A 15,916-nucleotide genomic window follows, 5' to 3' on the forward strand; every position below is an offset into this window, starting at 1 on the left:
CCCACTATCGTGCTGTGCCGAGACATACTTGGTTGGCTCGGATATGTTCCTTTAATACGGTCCTTTCCAGTGCAACTGTGGTGGATGTGTAACCAGGCCAGTGCAGTACAGCTTGGCTCAGTCGTGTGAAAAGGTTATGAGTGTAATGGATGTAGGCTTGGACGATATACCATCCGTCTATTGACAATTATTGACAGCCATCGTCGATGGCGCCGACTAATTGACGTGACAGACGATGGTTTGGCCTATTTGAACGATACTGGCGCTGCACAGGAAAAAACGGAGACTCGCAGCGCACAAGTGGCATTCCGACTAATCTATTCCTATTTGCTATAACCTATTTCAATAAATAAGTTATATAGCCTGCAGAAAGCAAGAGAGGAATGTAGGCCAGACAGAGAGAGGAGAATTCCACCAAAGCAGCACAAAAATGTTCAGTCAGAAAATAGTATTTCTCTCTCTCTGTCGGATTCATGGGCATTAGGCTATATCATAAACGTATATATTTAAAAAAAATAAAAAAATAATGGACACTCCTTAACTTGTGTATATCTGTTTAAAAAAACAACCTATATTCCTTTCTCTCTCCATTTGATAGGCTATGACTAAAGGCTACGCTTCATCGTTTCATGCATCCTAATCAAACAAAGAATGCAACGGAGTTCCATCTCAAAAACGTATCTGAATAGCCTAAAAAGGCAAGGTAGCCAAGAGGACTAATAATGTGAGAGAGGGAAAATCCTTGCATGACAGGTTGAAAACCAAATGGCCAATTTCCTATGCTTCTTCTAGGCCTATAATACAAGTTAAAGGCATGAACAGTAAACTGACCTACAAAGGCAAAACACAGTAATTACATAACTTTTTTTACAGCAAAATCTGACTTCAAAGTATTTTTCTGTCTAGACAGACAGCTATTTCTGATACTCAATGATATGTTCTGATCAACTGGATTGTTCTCGTGTCAGGAAACTAAATACCACATTAAATCAGATGATCTACCTGACCATTCCAACAGATCAAAGACTTTTGACCAAATTCGTAGTTGCGTTTGAAGGGCAGAGTAGCATATTTCCCAAATATTCTAGCCTACGAAGTTGTGGCTTTAACAAAGAACAAGAATGAGTCTATAGCCTAAGCCTAGGAATAGGCTGTTCTCAATCACAGCTTTATGAGAGATAGAACAAATAATAGCATTTTTATATTATTTTATGAGGCAAATAAAGCTGTTCTCAATCACAGCTTTATGAGAGATAGAACAAACAATAGCATTTTTATATTATTTATGAGGCAAATAAAGCAATTATTATCCAGTTCTGAAGACGGTAGACTGCTTCTATACAGCCAATAATGTAGGCCCATAACAAATAGGGGTGATAGCATTGTATTTCACAATGTTTCTTGGGTACATAATCACAATAGGACAAACCCTAAATGGATGAAGTAATCTCCTCTAACGTAGGCAATGCAAATGATGGGAAATTATCATATGTAATCTTGTCTTCACTTTTCATTCATCTGATTCTATCTACAATGCATTCCTTCTGTAATGATTCTGTATTCTAACATTATTCATAATCTGATGTTATGAGAAAATTTGATTGTCTATCGTCACAGGACATAGATTTCTATTTATTCTTTCTGTGACCTGTGACAATGGCTTTATCCCAACCCCTGGAAACACACATACACACACCCACGGAGAGCTTGGAACACAGGGCCGGTCTCAGTCCTGCGCCCCTGGAGCAGTTTAAGGGTTAAGTGCCTTCCTCAAGGGCACAATGGCAGGAAATGGCATCTAGGATATTGTGGTCTAGCACTGAGTAGGACCACCCTGCACTCACCTGCTTTGGTCCATTTGATGGTGGGGGTCTCTCTGCCTGTAGCAGAACACTGGATGTTGACCTCCTTGTCCAGCTCCAGGCACTGAGATGGCTGGGGCGTAGGGGTGAACTTCAGTTTCTCTGGGACACACAGATAAAAAGGTCAAACACACCATTACCCACACAGCTAAGAGAGAGTAGCCTGGTCCCAGGTACACCCCATGGTACACTATACAAAGCTATTTTACAGCATGCTCAGACACATGTAAGAACACGCAGATGCACGCACACACGTTCACATGGCTGAACGAAGAATCACAAGGGTATCAGGATCTCAGATCGCCAAAACAAAGACAAGGTAGACAAAGCAAGTCAGGAATTAGACAATCCATGTTGACAACTCTAGAACAGCAGCACCAGAGGGAAATCTAAGGTTAAACTTAACTCAACTGGCTGATCACGTTCACACACACATGCTCTCTCCCACGCGCGCACACCATGTAGTTCCAGCTCACCCAGTACATAGACTCTGGCATTTCCAGACAGCTTGCCTCCCTCTGTCCTGCTCACACAGGCATACATCTGACCATCATACACCTCCACATTATTGATGCGCAGAGTACCATTGGGGAACACTGTAAAGCGTGGGTCCTGATGAAGAAGAGCGGGAGAAGGGTAAGAGAACGGAGAGGAATGGCCTAGATACAGTATTTGTATGTGTGTGTGTGTGTGTGCACGCCTGCATGCCTGTGTGTGTGTGCATACGTGCATGTGTCTGTGTGTGATAGAAAGAGAGAGAGATACTGACCTCAGGCATGACCATAATGCTGTTTCGGTGCCACGTGACCTCAGGCTCAGGGGTAGCCTGAGCGTGGCAATGGAGGTAGCCTGGTCTTCCCTCCTCCAGGTAGCTGTCCTGGGGCTTGGTTACCCACACTGGGGCAGCTGAATCACACACACAAATGAAGAATTATTACTGTAGTAGAAGCCAGCGTCAATCATGCTGAATCCCAAATTGACCCCTTGCTTAGGAACAGAATGGACAAGTAACGACTAAAGCACAACCCTATAATAGGGACCAGAGTTTTGCATGGTCAGGACACACTGCTGGCCCTAGCCATGATGTAATAGGTCAGAAGACGGTGGCCTGACTCACTGGCCACTGTGACGGTCAGCTCCTGGGTCTTGCGGCCCGCCTTGTTTTGGGCCACGCAGGTGTAGGAGCCTGAGTCGCCCTGCTCGGTGGGGCTGAAGACCAGCTCACTGCCCTCCTGGTACACCCGTCCCTCCGTGGGGACGCGCACCCCTTCCCGCTCCCACCATACCTCAGGCTGGGGCTTTCCACGCGGGGCCGTACAGGACACACGCTGCATGGTGTCTGCTGTGAAGACCCGGGACTGTCTGGGGGACATATCCTCGATCTCTGTAATAGGGAGAGAGGGCAAGAGAGAGAGACAGAGAGAGAGAGAGAGAGAGAGAGAGAGAGAGAGAGAGGGCAAGAGAGAGAGAGAGGGCAAGAGAGAGAGAGAGAGAGGGCAAGAGAGAGAGAGAGAGAGAGGGCAAGAGAGAAAGGGCAAGAGAGAGAGGGCGAGAGAGATCTCACCCGCGAGAGAGAGAGAGAGGGCGAGAGAGAGAGAGAGATTGAGAAAGAGAGTATGAGGCATTATTTTGATGCTCAAATTGATTTCCATTTAAACCACTGTAGTCTCAGGAGATAATAATCAAAATGTGTTTCATGCCAATGAAGCAATTTTCGAATAAGAATTTCAGAGGCATTAGCATACTTGTCTTCAGTCTGAAATGCTATTCAGGGACGCCGAAAAGTCTGAAAGTATTCAGACCACTTGCATTTTTCCACATTTTGTTACGTTACAGCATTATTCTAAAATTTATTCAATTATTTCCCCCCCCTCAATCTACACACAAAAAGTGAAAACAGGTTCAGAAATGGTAGCAAATGTATAATATAAATATAAAACAGAATATACCTGTTTATATCTCAAGGATGATCAATTGAAACAAGATGCACCTGAGCTCAATTTCGAGTCTCAAAGCAAAGGGTCCCAATACTTATGTAAATAAGGTATTTCTGTTTTATATTTATAAATAAACTGAGGCAACAGACTTTGTGAAAATGTATATTTGTGTCATTCTCAAACTTTTGTTTTAGGTGTAAATTGAGTGCATTACTTTTGACCAGAACCCTTGTCAAAGGTAGTGCACTATATAGGGAATAGGGTGCCATTTGAAGTAAAGTAATTAGAGTTAAGAGGGAAGAAACGCACCACATTCTTCAGCAGATGAAAGAGAGCTTTGTGTGTGTGTATGCCTGTGTGTATGCCTGTGTGTGTGTGTGTGTGTGTGTGTGTGTGTGTGTGTGTGTGTGTGTGTGTGTGTGTGTGTGTGTGTGTGTGTGTGTGTGTGTGTGTGTGTGTGTGTGTGTGTGTGTGTGTGTGTGTGTGTGTGTGCGTGTGTGTGTGTGTGTGTGTGTGCTGGGGCTGACACAGAGGGACTGTTTAACCTTTTACACTTGTTGGAATTGGCCTATATGGATAGGTGTAAATTGATATGTTTCTTACAGAAGAAATATGAAAAGCATATGCATAACCATGGTAGCAATTGAAAAGGGAACAGTAGTTTTGAGATAATTGGTGAAATGATTAGACCAAACATTCCACTGTTGATTTTATGTGCATTTTACATTGACTTGACTTTTCGCCGCATTTGTTGATAACAAAATCTGTCACATAAGACTATTCCTGGAAAACGTGGGGTTGGTGCAACATAAGCACAGTTCCTAAGTCATTTCAATGCACTTTTATGACTCAAAGAAGAAACTTCAACTCAAAGGTACTTTTTAAGGTACTTTTCTAAGGTACTTTTCCATCACACAATTACAGTTGTTGTTTACGTAATCCAAAAACAGTCTATTATAAATAACAATCTGGGTCAGGTGGGCATGCCTTCAAAGCTTGTTCTTTTGCCAATATGACTAGCTAAGTTATAAAATATGATCTTACAGTGTTAGGCTTTCACAGGGCAATTCAGAGAAACCGATGGCAATTTTGGTGCGCATTGAAAGGAGCCATGGGTGCATTCAGGTGCGTGCCCCACGGATAATTGTCTTCACAACAAACAACAACCCAGGGTATGATGCCATGTCATCTTGTAACTGCAAATTTGGACTCATGGGTGTTTGGCTTGCTTATATGACATCAAAGCGGCATTTATTATAATCCTCAACGTCTCATATTTCAAAATACATAGAGTCCTCTGAATTTACAGCATTTCCCTCACTCAGACAACAAAACATTTGCAAAAGTTGCACAATTACCGGGAGGGATGGGGGTAACTTCTTGTTGCGCGCGGTGCTCAAGTTCAGAACGGTTGTGAAGCTCAGAGCGAGAGTTCTGATGTCATGTATAGCATGTAACTGTATGGCCACTACGTTCCAATTTAGGAGCTTATCAGTGCCCAAATCGGCCATTTTCAACCTGTATACACGTACGAGTGTGAAGGGTTAAACTTGTCCCATAAACGCTGAACCCGGATCGGTGTGACACAATTCCAGTTTAATGCCTTAAGGCAGGGGTTCCCAAACTTTTTCACTCTGGCCTCCCTTCCAGCATTGTAGAACATACAGTTGAAGTCGGAAGTTTACATACACCTTAGCCAAATACATTTAAACTTAGTTTTTCACAATTCTTGACATTTAATCCTAGTAAAACTGCCCTGTATAAGGTCAGGTAGGATCACCACTTTATTTTAAGAATGTGACATGTCAGAATAATAGTAGAGAGAATGATTTATTTCAGCTTTTATTTCTTTCATCACATTCCCAGTGGGTCAGAAGTTTACCTACACTCAATTAGTATTTGGTAGCATTGCCTTTAAATTGTTTAACTTGGGTCAAACGTTTCGGGAAGCCTTCCACAAGCTTCCCACAATAAGTTGGGTGAATTTTGGTCCATTTCTCCTGACAGAGCTGGTGTAACTGAGTCAGGTTTGTAGGCCTCCTTGTTCGCACACGCTTTTTCAGTTCTGCCCACACATTTTCTATAGGATTGAGGTCAGGGCTTTGTGATGGCCACTCCAATACCTTGACTTTGTTGTCCTTAAGCCATTTTGCCATTCAAGTATGCTTGGGGTCATTGTACACTTGGAATACCCAATTGCGACCAAGCTTTAACTTCCTGACTGATGTCTTGAGATGTTTCTTCAATATATCCACATCATTTTCCTCCCTCATGATGCCATCTATTTTGTGAAGTGCACCAGTCTCTCCTGCAGCACCCCCACAACATGATGCTGCCACCCCCGTGCTTCACGATTGGGATGGTGTTCTTTGGCTTTCTTTTTTTCCTCCAAACATAACGATGGTCATTATAGCCAAACAGTTCTATTTTTGTTTCATCAGACCAGAGGACATTTCTCCAAAAAGTACGATCTTTGTCCCCATGTGCAGTTGCAAACCGTAGTCTGGCTTTTTAATGGCGGTTTTGGAGTAGTGGCTTCTTCCTTGCTGAGCTGCCTTTCAGGTTATGTCGATATAGGACTCAACTTACTGTGTATATAGATACTTTTGTACCCGTTTCCTCCAGCATCTTCACACGGTCCTTTGCTGTTGTTATTGGATTGATTTGCACTTTTCGCACTAAAGTACGTTCATCTCTAGGAGACCAAACGCGTCTCCTTCCTGAGCGGTATGACGGCTGCGTGGTCCCATGGTGTTTATACTTGCGTACTATTGTTTGTACAGATGAACGTGGTACCTTCAGGCATTTGGAAATTGCTCCCAAGGATGAACCAGACTTGTGGAGGGCTACACTTTTTTTCTGAGGTCTTGGCTGATTTCTTTTGATTTTCCCATGATGTCAAGCAAAGAGGCACCGAGTTTGAAGGTAGGCCTTGAAATACATCCACAGGTACACCTCCAATTGACTTAAATTATGTCAATTAGCCTATCAGAAGCTTCTAAAGCCATGACATCATTTTCGGGAATTTTCCAAGCTGTTTAAAGGCACAGTCAACTTAGTAAACAACTTTGTAAACTTCTGACCCACTGGAATTGTGACATTGAATTATAAGTGAAATAATCTGTCTGTAAACAATTGTTGGAAAAATTACTTGTGTCATGCACAAAGTAGATGTCCTAACCGACTTGCCAAAACTATAGTTTGTTAACAAGACATTTATGGAGTGGTTGAAAAACGAGTTTTATTGACTCCAACCTAAGTTCCGACTTCAACTGTATTTCAATTCCATTTTAAATCAAATTTTCTTGCAATTATATACATTTCGCCATGTCTAATGTGTGTCAAACATTACAACAAAATCTATGGGCAAAAAAAACCTAGCTAAAAAAACGTTAGCTGACATGGGGCTGATCTGGACATTTCTGACAAGTTATAAATAGTTCTAAGGTATGCAATGACTGACATGATAAGGAAAACGGATTATGCACTATCCAATTTCGAAATTGTACCTTGTGAATTCCACTATTACAACTTTCCAAGAGTAAATTGAAAGCCGGGAATGAGCCCTCTCCCCCCCTGCCTGCCCCACAGTTTGGGAACCACTGCCTTAAAGGATTAGGTGAATTAAGGTATTTAAATGGAGCTTTGGTTCACAAGGGTTAAGACTGCAGAGACCCCCTGTATGAGACCCAGTTAGGGCCCAGGTACAGAAAATGGACTGAAACAGGGAGGTACTACTACTACTACTACTATTTAGGTCATATCTCACCTGCTGTCAACTTGCCACATGCCACCCCATATCTCCCACTAACCGCTCTATTCAAATCAGCCCACATTCTCTTTTCTAACAAAGCCATACATGATAGTGTGTGTGTGTGTGTGTGTGTGTGTGTGTGTGTGTGTGTGTGTGTGTACATGCATGCGAGCTCCTGCGTGTGTGTGTGGCCTCTACAATGAGTCTGAAACAGCTGGAAGGCGGGAGGGAGGAAGGAAGTAGGGGAGGAAACAGCTTCTGAGGGAGGAGAGGAGAGCAGGAAGCAGCACACCGCCTCTGGAGGATATAGCTGGGGAGTATGTCAACAAGGGAATGAGATTATCACAGGAGATATCTGCCCCTAAGTGAAGGAGTGATAAAGTGCAGGAGTGAGAGAGAGGGGTAGAGAAAGAAAGAAAGAAAGAGGGAGGGGCTGACACTGCCATATATCATCCATTCCAACTGGCAGGCAGCTCTGTATACAGTAAGTGGAATGCGATCAGGAGCTCTACAGTTAAGACTCACAAGACTGCCTCTCTTTCTTTCATTACTACTGTGAGCTACTACAGTAGGTGCAGCTCCTAACTGGAAGTCATTAGCTGTGTATTGCCAAACATGCCTCTCAAAGCAGGTCACCAGTTTGATCCTTACCAGGTTAACATAAGCACAGTCCCAAATTGCCCCTACACAGTGCACGACTTTTGACCAGGGATCAATGGGCCCTTCGAGAGCTTGGGACGTTACGGTTCTATCTGCAAAAAGATGATTCTGAGGTAATTGGCTTTACATTTCTGAACCCTCAGTGGTTTGAATGGTGTCAGAAATGTTTATCTTGTATTCTTTTGAACTTAACATGAATTGGGGTATTTAGAGTCCTGTCTAGGTAGAGAACGTAGAACAGAACAAGCCTGTGTCAATCACAAAATTTAAAAAAAAAATGGAGATAGAACCTTATAGTCCCAAGCTCTCGCCTTTTCAAAGGTAGTGCACTATATAGGGAATACGGCTCTGTCTAAAGTAGTGCACTATATAGGGATTAGACTGCCATTTGAGACTCATTATAGTTAAGATGTAAAGAACGCACCACATTCTTCAGCAGATGAAAGGGAGTGTGTGTGCGTGCGTGCCTGTGTGTGTGTGTTTAAACAGAGTGACTGTTTAAACTTGTCCCAAAAACGCTGAACCCGGGTCGGTGTGACACAATTACAGTTTAATGCCTTCAGGGATTAACAACAGATTAGGTGAATTAAGGTATGTAAATGGACTGTGGTTCACTGGGTGAAGACTGCAGAGGCCCCTGTATGGGGCCCAGTTAGGGCCCATGCAAAGTCCCGGGGGCCACAGTAACCGAGGTACACTAGGGACTGGGAGGGGTGTGACACTTGATCCATCATCAGAAAACAAACGTTACCTGGGTCATGTTCATTAGGCCCAAAATGGAAGAAAATGGACTGAAACAGGGAGGTACTACTACCTGGACTTGTCTAATCAGAAACTTTCACTTTAGTTTTCCGTTGCGTTTAAAAACTTTTTCCATTGTGTGCCCTAATGAACACAACTCAGGTTACCTGCTTAATAGATGCATCTCCAGTGAAATGTATGTTTATACACAATTACTAAAATCCATACGAAAGCTGCCAAAGAGCGTGGGGACATGCATACATCCGCTACGACAAGCTCATTGTCCAACCTCCCTCCCAAAATCATGGGAGGAGTAAGAGAGCTAAGCTTCCGGGTCAGTAGCTTCAGCCCAACATTACAAACACACACATACACACACACACACACATACCAACTGACACTCAAGTGCCTGATTGACTGACTCTATTAGCCAAACAATGTTTGTATTTTTATTTTATGTTCTTCTCCATATTATGTCTATTTACGATAAGCTACCCAGGAAAGGGTAGCCCATATTAATAATAGCCTATATGAATATATGTAGTCATTAATGAAATCAATAACATTCATATACTGGCCATCTCTGAAACTCACGAAGATAATTTGATGTTACAGCAGTAGCAATACAAGGATATAACATCTACAGAAAAGACAGGAATGCCTATGGGGGAGGTGTTGCTGTATATGTTCAGAGCCATATTCCTGTAAAGCTTAGAGAGGATCTCATGTCTAATGTTGTTGAAGTGTTGTGGTTGCAAGTTCACCTGCCTCATCTAAAGCCTCTTCTTTTGGGGTGCTGCTATAGGCTACCAAGTGCTGACAGTCAGTATTTTGATAATACGTTTGCAATGCTTGATAATGTGTGTGATGTTAACAGAGAGGTTTATTTTCTGGTTGACCTGAACATTGACTGGTTAGGAACAAGCTGTCCTCTCAAGCTTCTAATTGTGACTAAGGCCTGTAATTTACATTTACATTTTACATTTAAGTCATTTAGCAGACGCTCTTATCCAGAGCGACTTACAAATTGGTGCATTCACCTTATGATATCCAGTGGAACAACCACTTTACAATAGTGCATCTAACTCTTTTAAGGGGGGGGGGGGGGTTAGAAGGATTACTTTATCCTATCCTAGGTATTCCTTAAAGAGGTGGGGTTTCAGGTGTCTCCGGAAGGTGGTGATTGACTCCGCTGACCTGGCGTCGTGAGGGAGTTTGTTCCACCATTGGGGTGCCAGAGCAGCGAACAGTTTTGACTGGGCTGAGCGGGAACTGTACTTCCTCAGAGGTAGGGAGGCGAGCAGGCCAGAGGTGGATGAACGCAGTGCCCTTGTTTGGGTGTAGGGCCTGATCAGAGCCTGAAGGTACGGAGGTGCCGTTCCCCTCACAGCTCCGTAGGCAAGCACCATGGTCTTGTAGCGGATGCGAACTTCAACTGGAAGCCAGTGGAGAGAGCGGAGGAGCGGGGTGACGTGAGAGAACTTGGGAAAGTTGAACACCAGACGGGCTGCGGCGTTCTGGATGAGTTGTAGGGGTTTAATGGCACAGGCAGGGAGCCCAGCCAACAGCGAGTTGCAGTAATCCAGACGGGAGATGACAAGTGCCTGGATTAGGACCTGCGCCGCTTCCTGCGTGAGGCAGGGTCGTACTCTGCGAATGTTGTAGAGCATGAACCTACAGGAACGGGTCACCGCCTTGATGTTAGTTGAGAACGACAGGGTGTTGTCCAGGATCACGCCAAGGTTCTTAGCACTCTGGGACACCAGTGGTGAGAGCACGTGGTGCGGAGACAGATTCTCGCCACGCCACCTGGTAGGAGCGACCTGTCAGGTAGGACGCAATCCAAGCGTGGGCCGCGCCGGAGATGCCCAGCTCGGAGAGGGTGGAGAGGAGGATCTGATGGTTCACAGTATCAAAGGCAGCCGATAGGTCTAGAAGGATGAGAGCAGAGGAGAGAGAGTTAGCTTTAGCAGTGCGGAGCGCCTCCGTGACACAGAGAAGAGCAGTCTCAGTTGAATGACTAGTCTTGAAACATGACTGATTTGGATCAAGAAGGTCATTCTGAGAGAGATAGCAGGAGAGCTGGCCAAGGACGGCACGTTCAAGAGTTTTGGAGAGAAAAGAAAGAAGGGATACTGGTCTGTAGTTGTTGACATCGGAGGGATCGAGTGTAGGTTTTTTCAGAAGGGGTGCAACTCTCGCTCTCTTGAAGACGGAAGGGACGTAGCCAGCGGTCAAGGATGAGTTGATGAGCGAGGTGAGGTAAGGGAGAAGGTCTCCGGAAATGGTCTGGAGAAGAGAGGAGGGGATAGGGTCAAGCGGGCAGGTTGTTGGGCGGCCGGCCGTCACAAGACGCGAGATTTCATCTGGAGAGAGAGGGGAGAAAGAATAATATATAATATAACCCAGGTTATCACTAAACCAACTATAGTGCATACCAACAGTGTTTGATCTGTGACATCCACTTGTATTGATCATATCTTCACAAATGCTGCAGAACTTTGCACCAAAGCAATATCAGTTCCCATTGGCTGTAGTGACCACAACATTGTGGCAATAACAAGGAAAGCCAAAGTGCCAAAAGTTGTACCTAAAGTCATTTATTAAAAAAACATACAAAATGTTTTCTCAGGGCTCTTTTGTTGAAGATGTAAAACATTTACAGTACCAGTCAAAAGTTTGGACATACCTACTCATTCAAGGGTTTCTCTTTATTTTTTACTATTTTCTACATTGTAGAACAATAGTGAAGACATCAACACTATGAAATAACACATATGGAATCATGTAGTAACTTGAAACACGAGTAGCGTACAGACATGGAACACAAACAGAGTCAATAACGCCTAGGGGAAGAACCAAAGGGAGTGGCAGCTATAGGGAAGGTAATCAGGAAGGTGAGCCTGATGAGGCGCTGGTGTGCGTAATGATGGTGACAGGGGTGCGTAACAATAAGCAGACTGGCTACCTCAAGCAACGGAGGGGGAGTATACGTGACGGTACCCCCTCCCTGACGCGCGGCTCCAGCCTCAGGACGCTGACCAGAGGGACAGTCCCAGGGACCAGGAGCGGCCCGATCGCTTCTGCTGAGGTGTGGGAACTTGTCGAGCCAACTGAGGCATGGGAGCCTGACGAACCGGCTGAGGCATGGGAGCCTGACGATCCAACCGAGTCTCGTGAACCTGTCGAGCTAGGTGAGGCAAGGAAGCCTGACAAACTAGATGAGGCAACCTCGGTAACTTCGGCCACGGACAGGTAACGGGCCAACCGAGTCTTGTAAACCTGACGAGCCAGCAGAGGCATGGAAGCCCTACGAGCCAGCCTAGGCATCCCTGGTAGCTCCGATAGCGAAACCCGGACCCAACGTCACCTACCAAAACAAAAACCAAAAACCACTACCTGATGCTCCCCTTTGGTGAGGCGTTATTCTGTAACGTGTACGCTGGGAGTCGGGAAGCAAGTACGGGATGTGTATCGAATAAATTAACATAGAACAAAACAAGAAACACAAGTAGAATACAGACATGGAACAAAAACAGAGTCAATAACATCTAGTGAAAGAACCAAAAAGAGGGAAGGTAATCAGGAAGGTAATCAGGAAGGTGATGGAGTCCAGGTGAGTCTGATGAGGCGCTGGTGCACGTAACGATGGTGACAGGTGTGCGTAATAATAAACAGACTGGCCACCTCGAGCGTCGGAGAGCAACTATAAACAAAGGAGATGATTGTTGACTACAGGAAAAAGATGACAGAGCACACCCCCATTCTCATCGAGGGGCTGTAGTGGAGCAGATTGAGAGCTTCATGTTCCTTGGTGTCCACATCAACAACAAACTAGAATGGTCCAAGCACACCAAGATAGTCGTGAAGAGGGCACGACAAAACCTATTCCCCCTCAGGAGACTGAAAAGATTTGACATGGGTCCTATATAGTCTCGTTGTTATTTTACTGCTGTTCTTTAATTACTTGTTACTTTTATTTCTTATTCTTATTCGTACTGCATTGTTGGTTAGGGGCTCGTATTCGGCGCATGTGACTAATAACATATGATTTGATATGTGACATAACTAAAAAAGTGTTAAACAAATCAAAATATATTTTACATTTGAGATACTTCAAAGTAGCCACCCTTTGCCTTGATGACAGCTTTGCACACTCTTGGCATTCTCTCAACCAGCTTCATGAGGTAGTCACCTGGAATGCATTTCAATTAACAGGTGTACCTTGTTAATTTGTGGAATTGATTTCCTTCTTAATGCATTTGAGCCAATCAGTTGAGTTGTGACATGGTAAATGGTGGCAACTTTGAAGAATCTGAAATATAAAATATATTTTGATTTATTTAACACTTTTTTGGTTACTACATGATTCCATATATGTTATTTCATAGTTGTGACGTCTTCACTATTATTGTACAACGCTGCGACAGAGCCTGGACTCGAACCCAGAATCTCTAGTGGCACAGCTAGCACTGCGATGCAGTGCCTTAAACCACTGCGCCACTCGGGAGGCCTCAGGCATTCTTCTTAACTCTGTTGCCAGAGAGGAAGGAAACAAACCGCTCAGGGATTTCACCATGAGGCCAATGGTGACTTTAAAAAAGTTAGAGTTTAATGGCTGTGATTGGAGAAAACTGAGGATGGATCAACAACATTGTAGTTACTCCACAATACTAACCTAATTGACAGAGTGAAAAGAAGGAAGCCTGTACAGAATACAAATATTACAAAACATGCATCCTGTTTTACATCCTGTCGCAGCGGGCCGCTAGCTGTGCCACTAGAGATTCTGGGTTCGAGTCCAGGCTCTGTCGCAGCGGGCCGCGACCGGGAGGCCCATGGGGCGGCGCACAATTGGCCCAGTGTCGTCCGGGTTAGGGGAGGGTTTGTCCGGCAGGGATATCCTTGTCTCATCGCGCACTTGCGACTCCTGTGGCGGGCCGGGCGCGGTGCACGCTGACACGGTCGCCAGGTGTACGGTGTTTCCTCCGACACATTGGTGCGTCCGGGTTGGATGGGCATTGTGTCACAATACTGCAAAAAATGTGGCAAAGCAATTCATTTTTTGTCCTGAATACAAAGCGTTATGTTTGGGGCAAATGCAATACAACACATTACTGAGTCCCACTCTCCATATTTTCAAGCATAGTGGTGGCTGCATCATGTTATAGGTATGCTTGTAATCGTTAAGGGCTGGGGAGTCTTTGTAGAATAAAAAAGAAATGGAATGGAGCTAAGCACAGGAAAGATTCTAGAGGAAAACCTGGTTCAGTCTGCTTTCTACCAGACACTGGGAGATGAATTCACCATTCAGCAGGACAATAACCTAAAATACAAGACCAAATCTACACTGGAGTTGCATACCAAGAAGACAGTGAATGTTCCTGAGTCGCCGAGTTACAGTTTAGACTTCTATGGCAAGACCTGAAAATGGTTGTCTAGCAAGGATCAACAACCAATTTAACTGAGCTTGAAGAACTTTGAAGAGTAAAAATGGGCAAATGTTGCACAATCCAGGTGTAGAAAACTCTTAGAGCCTTACCCAGAAAGACTCACAGCTGTAGTCGCTGCCAAAGGTGCTGCTACAAAGGGGTGTGAATAATTATGTAAATTAGATATTTCTGTATTTAATTTTCAATACATTTGTAAACATTTCTAAAAACATGTTTTCTCTTTGTCATTATGGGGTATTGTGTGTAGATGGTAAGCATTTATTTTTTAATTTGTAATTTTTTTTATTCAGGCTGTAACACAACAAAATGTGGGTATGAATACTTTCTGAAAAGGCACAGTAGCCATGTTATTTTTGATCGTTTTTGTTATTCATTACTCACTGCATAATTATTCATTGAGCCATTATAATAAAATGTATTAAAAAAAACATTTATCTTCAACTCTGCATTGTTGGAAAAGGACCCGTAAGTTAGCATTTCACTGTTAGTCAACAACTGTTGTTTACGAAGCATGTGACAAATAAAACATTTCATTGATTGATTTGATTCTATCAGTGTATCGGTGTTTTGTTACTTGTCGTGTTTTATGTTTTTGTGTGGATCCCAGGAAGTATAGCTGCTGCTTCGACACTGCCATATATCCTCCATTCCACACATTCAATCAGGTGTGTGTGTGTGTTTACGTCTGCATGTGTGTGTGTGTATCTGCGTGTATGTTAGTGTAGTACCTGCTATGAGGAGGGAGGCCTCCAGCGTGACGTCGGGGCCCCGGGGCCCTCTACCCACACACCTGTAGGAGCCAGTGTTTCTGGGCTTCACCTGGGTGATTATCAGGGTGCCGTTGGTGTACAGGATCACTCTATGGAGAGAGGAGAGGAGAGAAGTCTCAGATGAACATCAATAATGCCATTCACTTGCTGATACTCTCAACCAAACCAGAGTACGAATGCAGAAACTGAAGAAGGTACTTACATTAAAGGACAATTTCACCCCAAAATTGTCCCAAAATGCATCATACAGGGATGATTTCTGTATTTTGAAAATGACATATCTTGAAAACTTGAGTGCTGACAAGCAAAGCATTTTGGGACTATGTCAACAACGGACTAATGAAACAAATACCAAAAGATAGTTTTTGGGTGGAGTTTTCCTTTAATATAATAGGTTTAGCTATGCAAAGACATATTTTGAAAAGGGGATTTTACAGTATGCACTCAGGGTAATACCCTTTTCACACTACCATGCCGACCTGAACCATACTGTGTTGGCTTTGCTGGCTTGGATATTTTCTTTTCAAACGGTCCTTTCCAGCAGGGTTCCAGCTGTGGTGGATTCGTAACCAGGCCAACTCAGAACAGCTTGGCTCGGCTCAGTGCGAAAAGGGTATGTGTCTATTCTATCGGGCCCAGTGTACGCCATGCCACTTTTCTGGCCCCAGGTAGGGAAAGAGGAGTATCGGTGTGTGTGATGGAGCGGATAAAGACTCTTAACTGTCTGACCTTTTGTCAG

The 15,916-nt window shown here is 44.0% G+C and overlaps 1 protein-coding gene across 1 annotated transcript in view; it reads right to left on the reverse strand.

The window, feature by feature from the left end:
* Nucleotides 1-15,916, reverse strand: part of ptk7b (protein tyrosine kinase 7b) — a 176,909-nt gene that overhangs the window by 13,941 nt on the left and 147,052 nt on the right. The window contains exons 6-10 of the mRNA XM_071379737.1: nucleotides 15,136-15,266; nucleotides 2,980-3,246; nucleotides 2,632-2,768; nucleotides 2,339-2,474; nucleotides 1,845-1,964 (exon numbers count right to left, since the gene is read on the reverse strand). Coding sequence (XP_071235838.1) covers nucleotides 1,845-1,964; nucleotides 2,339-2,474; nucleotides 2,632-2,768; nucleotides 2,980-3,246; nucleotides 15,136-15,266 — 791 coding nt within the window. The remainder of the gene's footprint in view (nucleotides 1-1,844; nucleotides 1,965-2,338; nucleotides 2,475-2,631; nucleotides 2,769-2,979; nucleotides 3,247-15,135; nucleotides 15,267-15,916) is intronic.

This window comes from Salvelinus alpinus, chromosome 32 (genome assembly GCF_045679555.1).
Source record: "Salvelinus alpinus chromosome 32, SLU_Salpinus.1, whole genome shotgun sequence".
NCBI classification, from domain to species: domain Eukaryota; kingdom Metazoa; phylum Chordata; class Actinopteri; order Salmoniformes; family Salmonidae; genus Salvelinus; species Salvelinus alpinus.